Source organism: Pseudoliparis swirei, chromosome 19 (assembly GCF_029220125.1).
Source record: "Pseudoliparis swirei isolate HS2019 ecotype Mariana Trench chromosome 19, NWPU_hadal_v1, whole genome shotgun sequence".
NCBI lineage: Eukaryota > Metazoa > Chordata > Actinopteri > Perciformes > Liparidae > Pseudoliparis > Pseudoliparis swirei.
In genome coordinates, this window is record NC_079406.1 from 26,071,380 (window position 1) to 26,086,740 (window position 15,361).

Consider the following 15,361-nt stretch of genomic DNA (forward strand, 5'->3'; position numbering starts at 1 on the left):
GTGGAACCTGTCTGGACCTCTGGTCCTGGCAGCAGTGTCAGTGCGTAGACGGCTTCACCGGAAGATACTGCGAGAAGTGTAAGTACACACAATATATATATATATATATATATATATATATATACATATATATATATATATGTATATATATATACATATATACACACATACATATATATATGTATATATATATTTATATATATATATACATATATATATATGTATGTGTGTATATATGTATATATATACGTATATATAAATATATACGTATATATATATGTATATATATATACATATATACACACACATTTCCTGTGCACAATACAGATCCACCGCTGGACGATTCACCGATTTGCCGGTGTGGCCAACGTTCGATCCTGCGATGCATTCGGGAGCAATTTTGAGTGTGGGAGAAAACAAAACACACATAGTTTTAGTGGAAATAATTTTTTTTAAAGACAAACGTTTAAATTCCATTAAAAAACAACATCTTTTTCATTTGAACTATGACTTAAAATCTAATTCTGAAGGGAAATAAGAGCGTTTAATGCCTCTTCAAAAATAATTACAACATATTTTGTATTTTTAGGGTTAATCAAAGTTTATGGTTCCCTGCATAAAGCTAATAAATCCACACTATTACATCACAGTTTGGGGATCACATTTACACGTCAGGTAGTCATGGCGTCTGTGCCGTCAACGTCTCGCCGCGCATTCCAAGAACGCACGATCCTGCGGTGCATTCGGGAGCGGCTTTGAGTGTGGGAGAAAACAAAACACGTCGTTTTAGTGGAAATAAAAAATTTTAAACACAAAACATCAACTGTTTGAAAAAAAAAAATCTTATTTTTGGTTTAAATCTGAAGGGAAATATGAGCGTTTAATGTGATTACGGCCGTAGTCTGACCTTCACTGTCGTTTTTAGGGTTAATCTCAACGTATTTTGGATGGACTCATAACTACAGTCATTTCATAAACCAAACTTTAGAACATGAGCAAAGTTTATGGTTTACTGTATCTAACATAAATCCACACTATTACATCAATGATTTACATGTCAGGTACTTATAGTTATGGTGTCTGTGCCTTGCTCAAGGGCATGCTGGACCTCCATCTTTCCCTCTTGGCGAGCTCTTAGAAACCACCGGTGAGAATGTGAGGAGCTATTAGCGGTTCTGGCAGCAGGGATGAGGAAAACCATTTGAGCGGCGAGTGGAAGGAAAGAGTTCTAACGTCTGCCCGTGAAGAACCGGCGTTGAAGACGCTCTCCCCTCTCGGCTCCTCCCACAGACATGACGGCGGACACCGCCCTGTCCCTGGACGGCACCGGCCGCCTGGACTACTCCCTGCGGCAGGGCCCCAAACGCGACGTCCTCCTGAGGCGGGCGCTGCAGGGCGCGGCGGCGACCTCCGACCCCAGCAGCCTGGAGGTCAAGTTCAGGACGCGCAGCAAGAGCGGCACGCTGCTGCACGTGCAGGAGAGCAGCGACTACACCACCGTCAAGGTGAGAGAGGCGTTCGCTGACACGCTGTACGTTTTAAAATGCAGTTAAACAATGTCCGTGAAGCACATGTGGCGCGTTCGTCTCGCTGCATGTTCCAGTTCTCTCAAATACTTTCTATTTTTAACAGGAATATCAGATTCTTTTCTTTCTCATGCACCGTTTAGTAATTCATGAATCTCAGCGCCTCGGGTTTCACAATAAAAGCCTCTCATGGAAGTCGTGGGAGGAAGTCTGGAGTTTGCATTATCAGCGTCAGCAACGGCTAAATTAATATAGCCGACAGGAGCAAAGGAAAGAGAAGCGCGTCAAAATAAATTAAAATTCACCAAACTGTAAATACGGTTAGCTGAAGGTCGTCGTTTTTAAGTATCTTAGTGTTTATACTTTTTTATTTTTTAAAGCTACTGAGCTTAAATGTAATAAATGAAATCACACCGATGATATATATAAATATATATACATATATATATATACACTGTATATAAATATATATACAAATATATATAAATAAATATATATATATACTGTATAAAAATATATTTACAAATATATATATATATATATACATATATATATATGTGTATATATATATACACGGAATCCCCATCACAGCCCCTCAAACCGTACCATGACGCCTGAAAGAGCAGGGGGAGTTCCCACAGCACAGTACACATGTTATGTATATGACTCTGAACCAAATATACTGAGATATATATAAATATATAAACCTCATATAAAGATGTTTAACAGATACACTTCATGATTGGTTTTACAGCTTTGCAGCACAGTTTTCTTTGGCTTGTTGGAGAATTTCCGCTTTTCCCATTTTAAATCAAGTCTTCCGGAAGCTACTTATCATTGCTGATTTATTTGTATTTGTGTGTGTGTGTGTGTGTGGGGGGGGGGTGCTTTAAAAAAAAAAAACGGGATTTCTTTTCCACGGAAAGCCGGTAGCCCACGTATGAGCCTCACATGTGTTGTCCAGGCTTGATTAATTTATTTTAAAGCCTCACCGGTGTGGCGTTCAGGGCCCTGAATCCAAGTCAGTTACGAGCTCCCGGTCGTCATCCGGCTGGATAACACGAGTCGGGGGGGACCGTGATGGACTGCGCCGCGTCCCGCCGGGAGGAGGATTTACGAGCGGCGGGCCGCATTTTTGTTTCCGATCTCTGACCTCGACGTCGGATCGGCGGCGTTACAGTTTTTCGGGAGAAGACTGCCTCTCTCGGGGTTTATGATCGATGCCGACGCGATAAGCCAGAAAAACGTTGCTCTGGTTTCTCGGAGAACGCCGTTTATCAAACGCTTGAATTTAAGAATGATGCGTTCAGGATTCAGGGGATTGGAGCGGTTTCTCCGGCACCTTCTGTGGTCCATCCACTCGCCTCTTATCTACGACGTCAGGGTTCCTACGGTCATGGAAAACCTGGGAAAGTCATGGAATTTGCTAAATGTTGAGACTCCGCCCACTGTTGAGACTCCGCCCACTCCTCCTCCCCACCGCCATCTGCCTGATGGATCGTGGAGGTCTCCATCGTGGAATATGCCTACTATGAACTATTCATACACTCTGTCATATTCATTGAATGTATTTTAACTCTAAATCTGTCCTTCTGTACACATGACATCTATTGTTCTGTCCATCCTGGAGAGGGATCCTCCTCTGTTGCTCTCCTCCAGGTTTCTTCCCTTTTTTTCCCCCTGAAGGGTTATTTGGGAGTTTTTCCTGGTCCGATGTGAGGTTTTGGGGCAGGGATGTCTATGTGTACAGATTGTAAAGCACTCCGAGACAAATTTGTAATTTGTGAAATTGGGCTATACAAATGAACTGAATTGAATTGAATTGAATAGAAAAGTCCTGAAGAAAAAAATCCCAAACGTTTCGGAAAAGTCAACCCCCACTCGTTTTTTTAGGTTTCTGCTCAAAATGACATACCCAAACTAAAAAGTGTGTAGCTCTGCAACCACACAAGCTATTTGAATAATGTTGGTGTTATAATAAAGGGAACACAATGAGCTTTTGTTCAGATGTGTAAATATTAGCATATATGTTACTGGTTAAGAGTAAATAAAGATGAATCTTCTATTTTCATAGAAGTTTCAGGTTCGATTAGAAAAAAAAGCACTTTCAGGATGAATATATCCTGGATGGATGCACAGCAAAGGCCTAAAATCACCCAGATAATAATACAACTTGTGAACAGACTCTCTGCAAAGTTTGACTCAGAAAAAATAAAGCAGAACAATAGTTGGAGACTTTTTAGTAAAGAGAATTTAGGCGAGGTCTCTAAAATTTGCATTTGGGCACATTGAAGCACCATCTGTGCCATTTGACTTTTCTCATGTACCAAACCATTTATTTCACTTTCACTTTTACTTGTGGTGATCAATACATGCAAATACATCATTATGTGGCTTTAAAACAGTAAATCAAAGATAAAAAAACGATCAAACAAAGTGGTGCTGTGCGCTTGCATGCTGTGCGTAAAGCCGGTTTTTGGATCTGTCACAGCGCAGCTGTTGCGCGCAGATATCTCCGCCGGGGAAGGGCGGATTTTAAAGAACGACACGTCATTGGAATACTTAGAGCCAATAGAATCGATTGGTACCAAGAAAGACAAGATTGACAGCACTGTGAGCCAATAGGAGACAGAAAGGCGTCGCCATATTTGAAATGTGAAATCCGATTTGCTGAAATTGAATTTCCTGACAGCTGATTATGACGCTTCCCCAAAAGTCCGCCTGGTTTTTAAAGGGACATACACACACACTAAAGCCATGCCAGATGGAATGCAGGGAGAGAAACGTTTTCTTCTTCTCAAGAACAAAAGTATGTTGAATTTGCTGAATGTAAAGCTATGAAGCGATTAATATTTCTGTGTTCTTTGGCTTATATCTCCGTGATACTTTGGTGTAGAAGGATTCTGTAAAGATATTTAGAATCTGTGTGAAGTCCTCTTCTTTTGAACATCTCTTCTTTTATGATTGCACAAAGCTACATGTCGCTAGCTACGGAAACGTTCTGAGTGGGCCGACACCTGACAAAATTATGATTATGATATTTATATTTTTATTTCAGTTGGTGTTTGAGTTGTGTTTAAATGGCTCACTGATACCTGTAGCCCCAGTTGTCTTCTTTAATTTGATGTACAACATCAATATATTTGCTCATGTTTATTATAATATTATAGACAGTTTAGAACAAAACATCAAATCTGCCCCACAGGTGGGGCAATGGGGCTTAAGTGGTTAAAATGTTTTTTATTGTTCATTTACGATGAGTTTTAAATAATTATATTACTTTTTAAAAGAACGACGCTCTAAATATAAAGCCGCCCATAGGCTCTACGTAAAACTCGCATATTTTTCGTGTAGCAAGTAAACACATCGTAACTGAAAAGACATACATTTTTATTATTTTAATCAAACTATTGTCTCTCATTCATTCGTATCATTTAAGGTTATTTACTGGATGCTTTGGGATTCTCTTTGTTAGTTTAAATACGAAATGTTATCATATTTTCATGTTCACATCGAAATTTCACAAAATGTTTGGTCATAAAAATGTGGTTTAAAGTCCTGGAAACCCATCGGTATGTGGATGAACCTGTTCATTGGTCATGAGGATGAACCTGTTCATTGGTCATGTGGATGAACCTGTTCATTGGTCATGTGGATGAACCTGTTCATTGGTCATGAGGATGAACCTGTTCATTGGTCATGAGGATGAACCTGTTCATTGGTCATGTGGATGAACCTATGGTGAGTGCCGACGCATCCCTAGCGGACGACCTGAACTCATTTTATGCACGGTTTGAGGCTAGCAACAACAGCGCTAGCTCGCCGGCTAACAACAACACCGTTAGCGTAGCCGAGGTGAGTTCTACCGCTGGGGATGAACACACACTCTCTGTGACCGAGCACAGTGTGAGGAGGGCTCTGTTGAGGGTGAACACCAGGAAAGCTGCAGGTCCAGATGGCATATCTGGGCGGGTACTGAAGACCTGTGCTAACCAGCTAGCTCCAGTGTTCACCACAATATTCAACCTCTCCCTGGCTGAGTCCGTGGTCCCCGCCTGCTTCAAGAGATCCACTATTGTCCCTGTGCCCAAGAATGCTTCTCCAGCATGTATGAATGACTACCGACCGTGGCCCTCACCTCGGTGGTCATGAAATGCTTTGAGAGGCTGATAAAGGACTACATCTGCGCCTTCCTCCCTTCCTCCATGGACCCGCTGCAGTTTGCTTATCGCCCAAACAGATCCACGGATGATGCTGTCTCCCAGGTACTGCACACCACACTCTCTCATCTGGACAGCCAGAGGGGGCTATGTGAGACTGCTGTTCATTGATTATAGTTCAGCTTTCAACACCATAGTCCCTCCAGACTGGCCGGCAAGCTGATTGAGCTGGGACTGAACACCCGCTGTGTGCTTGGATCCTGGACTTCCTGACCGCCAGGCCACAGGTGGTCAGGGTGGGCAGACACACCTCCAAATCCCTCACCCTGAACACAGGATCCCCAGGGTTGCGTCCTCAGCCCCCTACTGTACTCCCTGTACACACATGACTGTGTGGCCAGGTTCAGCTCCAACACCATCATCAAGTTTGCGGATGACACAGTGGTGGTGGGCCTGATCTCCGACAACGACGAGAAGGCCTACCTGGAGGAAGTTGCTGATCTGTCACTCTGGTGCCAGGACAACAGCCTCATCATGAATGTCACCAAAACTAAGGAGCTGATTGTGGACTTTAGGAGGGCACAACAACAGAGGACGAACTCACCACTGGGGATTAACGGGACTACTGTGGAGAGGGTGAGCGGTATAAATACCTGGGAGTCCACATCACCGAGGATCTGACATGGTCAACAAACACAGACACTCTGGTGAGAAAGGCAAGGCAGCGCCTCTACCACCTCAGGCAGCTGAGGAAATTTAAAGTTTCCCAGAGGATCCTTCAGTCCTTCTACTCTGGAGCTGTAGAGAGCGTCCTGACAGGAAGCATCACAGCCTGGTTTGGCAACTGCTCCGCTCAGGACAGGAAGGCTCTGCAGAGAGTAGTGCGTCGGCTGAACGCACTATTGGAACTACACTCCCCACCCTGCAGGACTTGTACACCAGGAGGTGCAGAACCAGAGCCGGCAGGATCATGAAGGATCCTCACCACCCCAACAACAAACTGTTTCAGCTGCTGCGGTCAGGCAGGCGCCCCCGTAGTCACGCTGCAAGAACAGAGAGACTGAGACGGAGTTTCTTTCCTCAGGCCATCAGGACTGTGAACTCCGACCTCACCAGGACCCCCACATAGACCCACACAACTGCCCCTCTTAGGCACACACACACACACACACACACACACACACACACACACACACACACACACACACACACACACACTTACTGTAAATATTGTGTTGTTTTTTATTGTAAATAGTGTGTACTTGTTGCCCTTGCACATTCCTGCTGAGCATTGCCACTTTCATTTCACTGCACACCCTGTGTGTGTATGTGACAAATAAAACATCTTGAATCTTGAATCTTGAATCATTGGTCGTGTAGATGAACCTGTTCATTGGTCGTGTGGATGAACCTGTTCATTGGTCGTGTGGATGAACCTGTTCATTGGTCGTGTGGATGAACCTGTTCATTGGTCATGTGGATTAACCTCTTCATTGGTCATGAGGATGAACCGGTTCATTGGTCGTGTAGATGAACCTGTTCATTGGTCGTGTGGATGAACCTGTTCATTGGTCGTGTGGATGAACCTGTTCATTGGTCGTGTGGATGAACCTGTTCATTGGTCATGTGGATGAACCTGTTCATTGGTCATGTGGATGAACCTGTTCATTGGTCATGAGGATGAACCTGTTCATTGGTCATGTGGATGAACCTGTTCATTGGTCGTGTAGATGAACCTGTTCATTGGTCGTGTGGATGAACCTGTTCATTGGTCGTGTGGATGAACCTGTTCATTGGTCATGTGGATTAACCTGTTCATTGGTCGTGTGGATGAACCTGTTCATTGGTCGTGTGGATGAACCTGTTCATTGGTCATGTGGATTAACCTCTTCATTGGTCATGAGGATGAACCGGTTCATTGGTCATGTAGATGAACCTGTTCATTGGTCATGTGGATGAACCTGTTCATTGGTCGTGTGGATGAACCTGTTCATTGGTCGTGTGGATGAACCTGTTCATTGGTCATGTGGATGAACCTGTTCATTGGTCATGAGGATGAACCTGTTCATTGGTCACGTGGATGAACCTGTTCATTGGTCGTGTGGATGAACCTGTTCATTGGTCATGTGGATGAACCTATTCATTGGTCATGTGGATGAACCTGTTCATTGGTCGTGTGGATGAACCTGTTCATTGGTCATGTGGATGAACCTGTTCATTGGTCATGAGGATGAACCTGTTCATTGGTCACGTGGATGAACCTGTTCATTGGTAATGTGGATGAACCCTGTTCATTGGTCATGAGGATGAACCCTGTTCATTGGTCGTGTGGATGAACCTGTTCATTGGTCATGTGGATGAACCTGTTCATTGGTCGTGTGGATGAACCTGTTCATTGGTCATGTGGATGAACCTGTTCATTGGTCATGTGGATGAACCTGTTCATTGGTCGTGTAGATGAACCTGTTCATTGGTCATGTGGATGAACCCTGTTCATTGGTCGTGTAGATGAACCTGTTCATTGGTCATGTGGATGAACCTATTCATTGGTCATGAGGATGAACCTGTTCATTGATCATGAGGATGAACCTGTTCATTGGTCATGAGGATGAACCTGTTCATTGGTCATGAGGATGAACCTGTTCATTGGTCATGTGGATGAACCTGTTCATTGGTCGTGTGGATGAACCCTGGATGCGTCATGTGGATTACCCAGACTCCTCTGTTTCTCCTCCCCAGCTGAGGAACGGCAATGTCCACTACGTGTCGGACGCCGGCGTGAGGGGGAAGGTGGAGCGCACCGTGGGCGAGGCGGCGCTGGCGGACGGCCTGTGGCACACGCTGCGGCTGCTGAGGAACGCCACGGCCACGGTGCTGCTGGTGGACGGCGGCCGCCCGAGGGTCATCCAGCACGCCACGCAGGACTTCGGGGGCCTCGCCGTCGTGACCTTCTCCCTCGGCGGCATCCCGCCGGGACCCGCCCAGCAGAAAACCTCAGCAGGTGAGCGGCGGATATTTTGCGTCGTTTGGATTCCTCCGATGTGGTCGGGGAGTCGGTTTGGTTTTAATCACGCTGGTCAGGTTTAAGACTTCCGTAACACGCCAACTTTTTTAAAAAGAAAACAATCCAGAATAGACATTTTAAAGTGGTTTTTTTACTGCTTTGTTTTTCGCCGTCTGGAGTTTTCATCTCAAATTCACCAAGTTTCCTTAAGATGATGCAATAATAGGATTTGCATATTTTTACGTTTTCAGAAAACCGAAAAAAATGAATAGTATAATATTTTGCATGTGCGTCATCAACTGGGAAAGTTTCATGGTAATATATATATATATATATATATAATTGTATTCTTTGTTACCCTTTTCACCTGGAAGTGTCAAAACTCACCTTTAAAGGCCGTTTTCTCTTTTAGTTTTAATTCCATTGATATTCTGAAGCTTTTTTCTGAGGGCGGTTCTTCATAAATCATTCATCGCATTAATTCTAATGATAAAAATAAGCTGGAAATGGATTCTCTTATTGCTGTTGACAGTATTTTGTGATTTATGGAGCGACACAGGGAGAAGTCCAAGATACTCCGATATCCTGCTCTGGAAATATCTGCAAATAATATTAAGACTATGCCTCATTTACATATTTAAACATACAATTCCAGTTGTATTGTCTTAATGTGAGCAACCAAGTGGTGATATCTCTCAGTTTGACCCTCTTCACCCCGCTGGTCAGATATCTTTAGGGCCCCATGATGATATAAATACCGTCTTCTGGGCTTTTCTACCACATTTCAATGTTTTGACTTTAAAAAAATCACAGTTTAGATAACGGCCGCGCTGCAAACTAAACGGAGGCGGTCGAACCCCTTTGTGGAATGTACACTGTATGTATGTGTGTGTGGGGGTGAATGGAAAGTGTGTTTTTACTTGTGTGTGTGTGTGAATGGAAAGTGTACTTACGTGTATGTGTGTGTGTGAATGCACATGTGTATTTACTTGTGTGTGTGTGTGAATGGAAAGTGTACTTACGTGTATGTGTGTGTGTGAATGCACATGTGTATTTACTTGTGTGTGTGTGTGTGAATGCACATGTGTATTTACTTGTGTGTGTGAATGCACATGTGTATTTACTTGTGTGTGTGAATGCACATGTGTATTTACTTGTGTGTGTGTGAATGCACATGTGTATTTACTTGTGTGTGTGTGTGAATGCACATGTGTATTTACTTGTGTGTGTGTGTGTGAATGCACATGTGTATTTACTTGTGTGTGTGTGTGAATGCACATGTGTATTTACTTGTGTGTGAATGCACATGTGTATTTACGTGTGTGTGTGTGAATGCACAGTTTATTTACGTGTGTGTGTGTAAGCTGTCGTCGCCGTGAGAGTTTTCACAAGTTGGCGTTTGACCAAGAAAACACGGCGACTGTAAATAACCAGCAGCATGTTAAGGAAAACCACTGAGACACTGTAGCTGTGCACGTGCTGTTCCCGTGTGTGACAGAGCGCTCCTGAACAACCCCCCCCCCCCCCCCCCCCCAAATGAATGAATAGCCTGCTCCTCGGAGCTGCTGACCATATTTGGTGGTCGTCCAATAAAACTCCTGGCCTTAAAATGCTTCTTCTTTTTTTTTACCTGCTATGAATTAACTTGACCTAAATAAACGTTTCTTTATCGGAGTATCGTTTATTCACGCGATAACTAATATTGATTTTTCTTGACTTTGTCTTGGAACCGCCGGCGAGGACATTTTTTTGGGGTGTTTTTGTCCCATTTCCACGGACTCTCTGGTCTCCGTCTAGACTCTGATCCCAGATCAGATGTCCTCCGGCATGTTTGGAAAGCTAACCTAATACTATGCTCTAATACGGTAAAAAACATGAGCAAATTGAATTATTTGCGGACCCTTCTTTACACGAGGCGTAAATAAAACAGGCGTGTTCTGGTTTTCGCGGACTGACCTTTTACCTCGATGTGCGTCTGCGACCGACTCTCTTTCCGAGAGCGAACGAAGGAGGCACGAATGGATTTGATCTGCGCGCGGATGAATTCAATAAAACATGTATTTACATCGGCGAGGCGACGCTGTCGGGCTGCACACGGAGGAGAAGAATAGAATTAGACACAGACGCATTCATTGGAGCCAGATGTATGTCTTTAAGCTACGCTGGCTCCGCCGGTGGATTCCCCGATCGAGAACATATTAAATCAAGTCAAATTGGCCGGTGCTAGATTATACTCTTTTTTTCCGTATATTAATTGTTTGAGGAGTCTAAACAAAGCGGCTTTCGCTTCGATTGCAGCTCCAAGTTTCTGATATTTACAAGTGAGCGATCCGGTTTGAGGATCAGCGCGGCGGCGATTTGGAAATGGTTCTCCTCCCGGGTTCGTTAGCCGCTCCTTGTGATCTAAACCGGTCGTTCTTCTGCTGTTCCTTCGCAGGGTTCGACGGCTGCCTGGCCTACGTGAAGTACAACGGGGAGAACCTGCCGTACGCCGGGGACCACAGCCTCGTCACCTTGACCAAGACCAGCTCGTCCGTCAAGATCGGCTGCCGGGGGCCCGACCTGTGCGAGAGCGGCCCGTGCTGGGACGGCTTGATGTGCGTCAACCGGTGGTTCGCCTACCAGTGCGTCCCGCCCGGCGACTGCGGCTCCAACCCTTGCCAGAACCACGGCAGCTGCGTGCCGGACCCCCGCTCGGGGTTCGCCTGCGTCTGCTCCGAGTTCTACACGGGCGAGAGCTGCGAGACCTTGGTGGCCTGCCTGGGCGTCCAGTGCCCTCCGGGCGACGCCTGCAAGTCGGCCAACAACGGCGGCTTCGTCTGCAGCCCGAGCCCCGCGGCCGAGACGGCGGTCCTCCCCATCTGGGCGGTGCCCGCCATCGTCGGCGGATGCGCCGCCATCCTCGCCCTGGTGGTGCTCGGCCTGATCCTGTGCAACCACTGCAAGGGGCGCAACAAGACCAAAGTGCCAAAGGAACCCAAGGAGAAGAAGCCCAAGGAGGCGAAGACGAAGAAAAAGAAGAAGAAGAAGGGCAGCGAGAACGTCGCCTTCGACGACCCGGACAACATCCCGCCGTACGGAGACGACATGACGGTGCGGAAGCAACCGGAAGGGAACCCCAAGCCGGACATCATCGAGAGGGAGAACCCGTATCTGATCTACGACGAGACGGACATACCGCGCAACAACGAGACCGTCCCCAGCGCTCCCTGCGCGCCCTGCAACGGCCCGGAGGCCGACATCGAGCACTACGACATCGACAACGCCAGCAGCATCGCGCCCTCGGACGCCGACATCATCCAACACTACAAGCAGTTCCGCAACCACACGCCCAAGTTCTCCATCCAGAGACACAGCCCGCTGGGCTTCGCCAGGCAGTCGCCGCTACCCCTCGGCGCCACCAGCTACAACTACCAGCCGCAGTACACGCAGGCGTTGAGGTCCACCCCGCTCAGCCACTCCCACTCGGCGTGCCCGACCCCGAACCCTCTCTCCAGACACTCCCCGGCCCCGTTCGCCAAGCCGTCCACCTTCTACCGGAACACTCCGACCAGGGAGCTCAACCTGGCTCGCCGCGACGGCAGCCCGCTGGACCCGCACAACGACATGTGCCAGCCGCCGCCGCCCATGTTCAACTACGCCACCCGGCTGGGGAGGCGCAGCAAGAGTCCGCAGACCATGGCGGGCCACGGCCACCACACGTCGCGGCCGGGCAGCCGGCTCAAGCAGCCGATCGAGCAGATCCCCCCGGAGACGGGGCCTCCGGTGGGGCTGTCCATCGAGGAGGTGGAGCGGCTGAACACGCCGCGCCCGCGCAACCCCAGCATCTGCAGCGCCGACCACGGGCGCTCCAGCTCGGAGGAGGACTGCCGCCGGCCGCTGTCGAGGGTCCGCAACCCCGCCGACGGCATCCCGGCCCCGGAGACGTCGTCGGACAGCGACTCGCACGACTCCTTCACCTGCTCGGAGATGGAGTACGACCGGGACAAGCCGGTGTCGTACGGCTCGCGGGTTCCCAAGCTGTCGCAGGTCAACGAGTCGGACGCCGACGACGAGGACTACGGCGGGAGGCTGAAGCAGCGGCGGTACTCGAGTCGGAGGGCGGATGGAGGGCCCGGCATTTCCCAGATGCCCCCGAGCGAGCAGCAGCACTACACCTTGCCCCACAAAGTGGGCCAGCAAGCCGGGGGCTTCAACTGGGACAATCTGTTGAACTGGGGTCCCGGCTTCGGACATTACGTAGACGTGTTCAAGGACTTGGCGTCGCTCCCCGAGAACGCGGCGGCAAACGACATTGAAATGAACAGCGGGGACGGCTCGGTGACCATTCTGAACGAAGGGGAGGCGGAGCAATACGTATGAGACTATTTATTTACGGTGTAGAATACGGTGATGTTCGCGTAACAAAACAACAAAAAACGAGGGAGACTGTATATTTTCAAGAGAACGTTGGACTACGTGGTTTTTATTGTTTTTAATTCAAAATATTAAAAAAAGACGACTTTCAATGCAGTAAGGCAGAAACATGGCACCTGGAACATGACGGACTTTGTCATGATCCACCTTGGAATAGTTTACCAGTCTTTTCTCGGTCCAAAGTCAACCGTACAATCGCGTAGCCATCTCTCCGAGGCCTCATTACATCGTCTGCATCGACGCCGATCGGCGAAAAAGAAAATCCATGTCTGAATTTCATTTTGTCTTTATCTTGATCTCATGTCTGTTTCTCATCACCGGCACGCCGCCTCTCCTTTTCTTTTTTTTAAACACTTTCTGTCTCATTCGCAGCCGAGCTAGAGTCGAGACGGGGAGATAACGTTAACGCTCGAGAGGAAACTCCCGGTCTCCGTATTTTTAGGGGTCCATTTTTTTATTCACTTAAGAAAAGGTTTGATCCGACTGCACCTGCAGGCGACGGGACTCGGAGGCTCGCACGGCACCGGCCGACCCCACCGGCGCCGAGATCCCGTCTCCTCGTGTCTTTTAAAAAAATAATTTTCTTTCAGAAGACTGGCTAAGCGCTCCAAGAGAGGACTAATCGTGTCCCCTGCCTTACGGACATTTGAGGATTTCAGTACAGTGTGTGGGGGGAGGGGCGGGTAGGGGGGCTTCTTTGACCTAAATTCAGGAGGATCGGAGTTTTTTTTTTTTGGGGGGGGGGTTCGTGTTGTTTGTCACAAATGTGCGTTTTCTGACCAGCCAAGCGTTTAACTCCTGTAAACATGCCCCCAACTAAAACACTATGAACTTGTGTACATTTTGTATTTTTATTTTAACTCTTGAGAAATCAACGGGAGTCATTTGTGTCTTTTCGTCCGTTATTTTTTTTCCCGACATGTATGGTTTCTACATTTTTTTTTAACTGTTTTATTAACTTAAATTACTTAAAGCTGTGTTGTTGTTGTTTTTATGGATATGTTCAGATGCTGAAATGTGCGGCCTTACTTTCGGGGAAAGTAAGATTGAAGACTTATTTTTTACATTCGTTACATACGTAACATCAGTATTTTCCACTTTTGATAAAACTATAACATGCCGTATGCTTTGTACCTGTAAAAAGCCAATAACAGAATAAAAAAAAGAAGTATTTATTTTCAAAAAGATGCTTTAGGATTAATTTTTTTCGTCTTTCCTGCGGAGCTCGGCGACTCGGCTTCGATGCACGTGAGCGTTTTAAAAAGGTCGTTTTGAGGTATTTTCGTATTCAAGGTTCACTCAAGTTCAAAATGTTGAAAAAAAGGCATTTTGGGACCCGAATGAAACCGAGCCGCCTCGATCCGCGCCAAGCGAAACACGGAGCGGACTCGGCGACGCGAGGCCGATGTTTCTTTCAACAATTATTTACATCTGGCTCATTGAACTGCTCTTTAGTGTCAGAGCTCCACGACTTGCTGTGCAACATGCTTATCTCCTCTGTCATCGGGGGGGGGGGGGGGGGGGAGAGAGAGAGGGAGAGAGAGAGAGGAAACGCAGGGAGCCGTAGACTCACCGAGGACAATAACAACAACACCAATTACAATGGGGTTGGGGATGGGAGGGGGGGGGGCGAGTCAGTAGGAGACGGATTCAAATAAACCATCACAGCATCTCAACCCTACACACACACACACACATAGGTGAGCAGCAGAGGCCTCCACACAGAGGGCTCATTGTTCTACAGCAGGCCTATTCAACTAGCGGCCCGCGGGCCGGATACGGCCCGTTTGAGTTTAACTACGGCCCGCAAGACTGCCTGCAAATCAGTATAGCTTGGGAAGAAAAAATAAAACTGACGGACACGCCTCTTTTATACATTGAGACATCTAACCCACGCAAAAGGAGTCTGCACTCAAAGACATGCAGTCTGTGCGCTGCGCCACCAGATATTAGTTTCAGCACAAGTAATTTATATATTGATTCATAGTGATGCTTGTTCGCAACACTTTTGCCACACAATACCGACGCATTTTCGTGTGTGACTGTTTACCTGTGGAAATATAAATTACTGTTTTTCATTTTTAGCCATTATTTGATCAATATTCTGTGCGGCCCTCACACCCCCTGTGATTTTCTTATTCGGGCCACTTGCTACTGAAGTTGAATAGCCCTGTTCTACAGGATGCGGGACGTGAAACACTCACGAGGTCCGACATGAATCCGTCTTCCATGACTTTCTTGTCGAGCGGTCAACT

At 46.9% G+C, this 15,361-nt stretch overlaps 1 protein-coding gene across 1 annotated transcript in view; it reads left to right on the forward strand.

Moving 5' to 3' along the window:
* fat4 (FAT atypical cadherin 4) overlaps positions 1 to 14,295 on the forward strand; it is a 114,562-nt gene extending 100,267 nt beyond the window's left edge. The window contains exons 14-17 of the mRNA XM_056439142.1: positions 1 to 78; positions 1,291 to 1,505; positions 8,426 to 8,687; positions 11,128 to 14,295. The exon at positions 1 to 78 is cut by the window's left edge and continues 47 nt beyond it. Of these exons, the coding sequence (XP_056295117.1) occupies positions 1 to 78; positions 1,291 to 1,505; positions 8,426 to 8,687; positions 11,128 to 13,052 (2,480 nt within the window). The 3' untranslated portion in view covers positions 13,053 to 14,295. The remainder of the gene's footprint in view (positions 79 to 1,290; positions 1,506 to 8,425; positions 8,688 to 11,127) is intronic.
* Positions 14,296 to 15,361: the final 1,066 nt, after the last annotated feature.